This window comes from Hypanus sabinus, chromosome 7 (genome assembly GCF_030144855.1).
Source record: "Hypanus sabinus isolate sHypSab1 chromosome 7, sHypSab1.hap1, whole genome shotgun sequence".
NCBI lineage: Eukaryota > Metazoa > Chordata > Chondrichthyes > Myliobatiformes > Dasyatidae > Hypanus > Hypanus sabinus.
In genome coordinates, this window is record NC_082712.1 from 84,698,565 (window position 1) to 84,704,564 (window position 6,000).

Consider the following 6,000-nt stretch of genomic DNA (forward strand, 5'->3'; position numbering starts at 1 on the left):
GATTGAGAGACACAGAGAGAGAGACAGGGAGAGATTGAGAGATGCAGAGAGAGACAGGGAGAGATTGAGAGATGCAGAGAGAGATTGAGAGATGCAGAGAGAGACAGGGAGAGATTGATTGACGCAGAGAGACAGAGAGAGATTGAGAGACACAGAGAGAGACAGGGAGAGATGCAGACAGAGACAGGAAGAGATTGAGAGAGAGACAGGGAGAGATTGAGAGATGCAGAGAGAGACGGAGTGATTGAGAGATGCAGAGAGAGACAGGGAGAGATTGGGAGACGCAGAGAGAGACAGGGAGAGATGCAGACAGAGACAGGGAGAGATTGAGAGACAGAGAAACAGGGAGAGATTGAGAGACGCAGAGAGAGAGACAGGGAGAGATTGAGAGACTCAGAGAGAAACAGGGAGAGATTGAGAGACGCAGAGAGAGAGACAGGGAGAGATTGAGAGACACAGAGAGAGACAGGGAGAGATTGAGAGACACAGAGAGAGACAGGGAGAGATTGAGTGATGCAGAGAGAGACAGGGAGAGAATGAGAGACACAGAGAGAGACAGGGAGAGATGCAGACAGTGACAGGGAGAGATTGAGAGATGCAGAGAGAGATGGAGAGATTGAGAGATGCAGAGAGAGAGAGGGAGAGATTGAGAGATGCAGAGAGAGGCAGGGAGAGATTGAGAGACACAGAGAGAGACAGGGAGAGATGCAGACAGAGACAGGGAGAGTTTGAGAGACACAGAGAGAGACAGGGAGAGATTGAGAGACGCAGAGAGAGATAGGGAGAGATTGAGAGGCGCAGAGAGAGACAGGGAGAGATTGAGAGACGCAGAGAGAGATAGGGAGAGATTGAGAGACACAGAGAGAGACAGGGAGAGATTGAGAGACGCAGAGAGAGATAGGGAGAGATTGAGGGACGCAGAGAGAGACAGGGAGAGATTGAGAGATGCAGAGAGAGACAGGGAGAGATTGAGAGATGCAGAGAGAGAGACAGGGAGAGATTGAGAGATGCAGAGAGAAACAGGGAGAGATTGAGAGACACAGAGAGAGATTGAGAGATGTAGAGAGAGACAGGGAGAGATTGAGAGATGCAGAGAGAGACAGGGAGAGATTGACAGATGCAGAGAGAGACAGGGAGAGATTGAGAGATGCAGAGAGAGATAGGGAGAGATTGAGAGACACAGAAAGAGACAGGGAGAGATGCAGAGACAGGGAGAGGTTGAGAGATTGAGAGAGAGACAGGGAGAGATTGAGAGACACAGAGAGAGACTGGGAGAGATGCAGACAGAGACAGGGAGAGATTGAGAGACACAGAGAGAGACCAGGAGAGATGCAGACAGAGACATGGATAGATTGAGAGATACAGAGAGAGGCAGGGAGAGATTGAGAGACAGAGAGAGATTCAGAGATTGAGAGAGAGACAGGGAGAGATTGAGAGACACAGAGAGAGACAGGGAGAGATGCAGACAGAGACAGGGAGAGATTGAGAGACACAGAGAGAGACAGGGAGAGATGCAGACAGAGACAGGGAGAGTTTGAGAGACACACAGAGAGAGAGGGAGAGATGCAGATAGAGACAGGGAGAGATTGAGAGAGACACAGTGAGAGATAGGGAGAGATTGAGAGTCACAGAGAGAGATGGAGAGATTGAGAGACACAGAGAGAGACAGGGAGAGATGCAGACAGAGACAGGGAGAGATTGAGAGACACAGAGAGAGACAGGGAGAGATTGAGAGACGCAGAGAGAGACGGAGAGATTGAGAGACACAGAAAGAGACAGGGAGAGATGTAGACAGAGACAGGGAGAGATTGAGAGAGAGACAGGGAGAGATTGAGAGACAGAGAGATGGAGAGTTTGAGAGACACAGAGAGAGACAGGGAGAGATTGAGAGACGCAGAGAGAGATAGGGAGAGATTGAGAGACGCAGAGAGAGACAGGGAGAGATTGAGAGACGCAGAGAGAGATAGGGAGAGATTGAGAGACACAGAGAGAGACAGGGAGAGTTTGAGAGACAGAGAGAGACAGGGAGAGATTGAGAGACGCAGAGAGAGATAGGGAGAGATTGAGAGACGCAGAGAGAGACAGGGAGAGATTGAGAGACGCAGAGAGAGAGATAGGGAGAGATTGATTGATGCAGAGAGACAGAGAGAGATTGAGAGACACAGAGAGAGACAGGGAGAGATGCAGACAGAGACAGGGAGAGATTGAGAGACACAGAGAGAGACAGGGAGAGATTGAGAGATGCAGACAGAGACAGGGAGAGATTGAGAGACACAGAGAGAGACAGGGAGAGATTGAGAGATGCAGACAGAGACAGGGAGAGATGCAGAGAGAGACAGGGAGAGATTGAAAGACACAGAGAGAGAGACAGGGAGAGATTGAGAGATGCAGAGAGAGACAGGGAGAGATTGAGAGATGCAGAGAGAGATGGAGAGATTGAGAGATGCAGAGAGAGACGGAGAGATTGATTGACGCAGAGAGACAGAGAGAGATTGAGAGACACAGAGAGAGACAGGGAGAGATGCAGACAGAGACAGGAAGAGATTGAGAGAGAGACAGGGAGAGATTGAGAGATGCAGAGAGAGACGGAGTGATTGAGAGATGCAGAGAGAGACGGAGAGATTGGGAGACGCAGAGAGAGACAGGGAGAGATGCAGACAGAGACAGGGAGAGATTGAGAGACAGAGAAACAGGGAGAGATTGAGAGACAGAGAGAAACAGGGAGAGATTGAGAGACACAGAGAGAGACAGGGAGAGATTGAGAGACACAGAGAGAGACAGGGAGAGATTGAGTGATGCAGAGAGAGACAGGGAGAGAATGAGAGAGATAGGGAGAGATTGATAGATGCAGAGAGAGATTGGGAGAGATTGAGAGACGCAGAGAGAGATAGGGAGAGATTGAGAGATGCAGAGAGAGACAGGGTGAGATTGAGAGAGACAGGGAGAGATTGGGAGATGCAGACAGAGACAGGGAGAGATTGAGAGAGAGAGACGGAGAGATTGAGAGTTGCAGACAGAGACAGGGAGAGATTGAGAGAGAGAGAGACAGGGAGAGATTGAAAGACACAGAGAGAGACAGGGAGAGATTGAGAGATGCAGAGAGAGACAGGGAGAGATTGAGAGACACAGAGAGAGACAGGGAGAGATTGAGAGACACAGAGATAGGGAGAGATGCAGACAGAGACAGGAAGAGATTGAGAGATGCAGAGAGAGACAGGGAGAGATTGAGAGATGCAGAGAGAGATGGAGAGATTGAGAGAGACAGGGAGAGATTGATTGACGCAGAGAGACAGAGAGAGATTGAGAGACACAGAGAGAGACAGGGAGAGATGCAGACAGAGACAGGAAGAGATTGAGAGAGAGACAGGGAGAGATTGAGAGATGCAGAGAGAGACGGAGTGATTGAGAGATGCAGAGAGAGACAGGGAGAGATTGGGAGACGCAGAGAGAGACAGGGAGAGATGCAGACAGAGACAGGGAGAGATTGAGAGACAGAGAAACAGGGAGAGATTGAGAGACGCAGAGAGAGAGACAGGGAGAGATTGAGAGACTCAGAGAGAAACAGGGAGAGATTGAGAGACGCAGAGAGAGAGACAGGGAGAGATTGAGAGACACAGAGAGAGACAGGGAGAGATTGAGAGACACAGAGAGAGACAGGGAGAGATTGAGTGATGCAGAGAGAGACAGGGAGAGAATGAGAGACACAGAGAGAGACAGGGAGAGATGCAGACAGTGACAGGGAGAGATTGAGAGACACAGAGAGAGACCAGGAGAGATTGAGAGATGCAGAGAGAGACAGGGTGAGATTGAGAGAGACAGGGAGAGATTGGGAGATGCAGACAGAGACAGGGAGAGATTGAGAGAGAGAGACGGAGAGATTGAGAGTTGCAGACAGAGACAGGGAGAGATTGAGAGAGAGAGAGACAGGGAGAGATTGAAAGACACAGAGAGAGACAGGGAGAGTTTGAGAGACACAGAGAGAGACAGGGAGAGATTGAGAGATGCAGAGAGAGACAGGGAGAGATTGAGAGACACAGAGAGAGACAGGGAGAGATTGATTGATGCAGAGAGACAGAGAGAGATTGAGAGACACAGAGAGAGACAGGGAGAGATTGAGAGACACAGAGATAGACAGGGAGAGATGCAGACAGAGACAGGGAGAGATTGAGAGACACAGAGAGAGACAGGGAGAGATTGAGAGACACAGAGAGAGACAGGGAGAGATGCAGAGAGAGACAGGGAGAGATTGAGAGACACAGAGAGAGACAGGGAGAGATTGAGAGATGCAGAGAGAGACAGGGAGAGATTGAGAGATGCAGAGAGAGACAGGGAGAGATTGAAAGACACAGACAGAGACAGGGAGAGATTGAGAGATGCAGAGAGAGACAGGGAGAGATTGAGAGACACTGAGACTGAGGGAGGGAGAGTGGGGGTAGAGAGGATGGGGAGGGGGAAGGAAGTAGAGGGAAGAAGGTAGACAGGAGAAGGGAGAGTAGAAGGAGAGAAGAGGTAGACTAGAGGGAGTAGAGAGGAGGGGGAGATAGAGGGTGAGACATTAGGAGAGGAAGGAGAGGGACAGTGACAAGGAGGGGGTGATGAGGTAGAGGGAAGCAGAGGGAGAGTTGGTCTGGGGAAGGTCTGGGAGAGTAGTTCCGGTGGCTGGGAGAGAAGATACTGGGTTGGGGAAATGGTCTTGGGGTGTGGAGGAGGAGGGATATAAAGTGGTAAGGTGGTTTAGGAGGGAATGGAAGTGAGGGTGGCCCTGCCAGAGAAGTTGACACCCTCATCTCCCCAACAGGTGGAATTCTACTTCCTCTCACAGTACGTGTCAGCCACCGAAACCCCTTTCCGCCACATCCTGCACGGGCGGGGCAACCACACCCTGGAGGCGCTCACCACCCACTTCCAGCTCCTGCAGGAGGACCCTGACCGCTTCGACGAGGCCGTCTTCCGCCGCCAGTTGGCCCTCATCACCTGGACGTTGCAGGGAGCCGCCAACGCACTCAGCGGGGACGTCTGGAGTCTCGGCAACAACAACTTCTGACCGGCTGGACGTCGCCCAGCTCGTCCAGACAACCCCTCCCTCCTGCTCCCTACAAGGAGGTGCAACTGTCATCTCTACACCCCACCCTTGCCCCTTTCTCATCTGCAGCACCTCTCTCCCTCACAGGAAACCTCCTCCCCAGCATCACCCCTCACCCAAATTATACCCCTCGCTCTTGCCCTCCTTCCCCTTATCCTCTTCCCATCACACCCCTCTTGCCACCTCCCACCATAAAGCCCTCCTCCCTCTTGCCTCATTAACCCCAATAGCATGCTTCCCTCACCCTCCTTCCCTTTACTCTTTTTCCATGACCTCCCCTTTGCCACCTCCCTCCATAAAACCCTCCTCCTCTTTGCACCTCCCTCCATAAAATCCTCCCTCGTCCCATTAACTCCTACAACTCCCTTTGCTCTTGCCCTATCACCCTCTATAACACCCCTCACTCGCCCCCTCACCTTTTGCCACACTACCCACTGTAACATACCAGTCCTCTCACCTATTAGCCCCTATTACACCTCTCCCTCCTGCCCCTACCCTGTAACACCCCTCCAGAACCCACCTGTTCTGCAACCTTCCTTTCTTCCTGCCCCCTCCTCTACTAAAAACCCTTCCTTCCTGCCCCACCTACAACCCCTGTTGCTTCTCTACACCTACAACTGCCCATCTTGCCTCCCTTCCCTTACAGCACACACCCCTTTTTCCCTCGTGCTCCTCCTGCAATCCTCCTAATCCCCACTCCATTTCTACACCTCCTCACGTCCCCTCCCTCAGCCTCTGTGTCCTGCCTTCCAGTTGTTCCCATCGCCCTGCCCCTCAAAATCATCCTCCTCCTTCCTCAGCCTCCCCACCATTGCTCAACCTCTCTCCCATTACTTTTGTCGAAGAGTGTAGTGCGATGGTGTCCCACAGAAACTCAGTCAGTTCTGGAAGCTTCGGATCAGAGCTAATGGGAAAAC

General features: G+C 51.6%; 1 protein-coding gene across 1 annotated transcript in view; it reads left to right on the forward strand.

Annotated features, from left to right (window-relative positions):
* Positions 1-5,999, forward strand: part of tfr2 (transferrin receptor 2) — a 75,715-nt gene extending 69,716 nt beyond the window's left edge. Inside the window, exon 19 of the mRNA XM_059975014.1 lies at positions 4,799-5,999. Within this exon, the coding sequence (XP_059830997.1) occupies positions 4,799-5,044 (246 nt within the window). The 3' untranslated portion in view covers positions 5,045-5,999. The remainder of the gene's footprint in view (positions 1-4,798) is intronic.
* The last annotated feature ends 1 nt before the right edge of the window (position 6,000 follows it).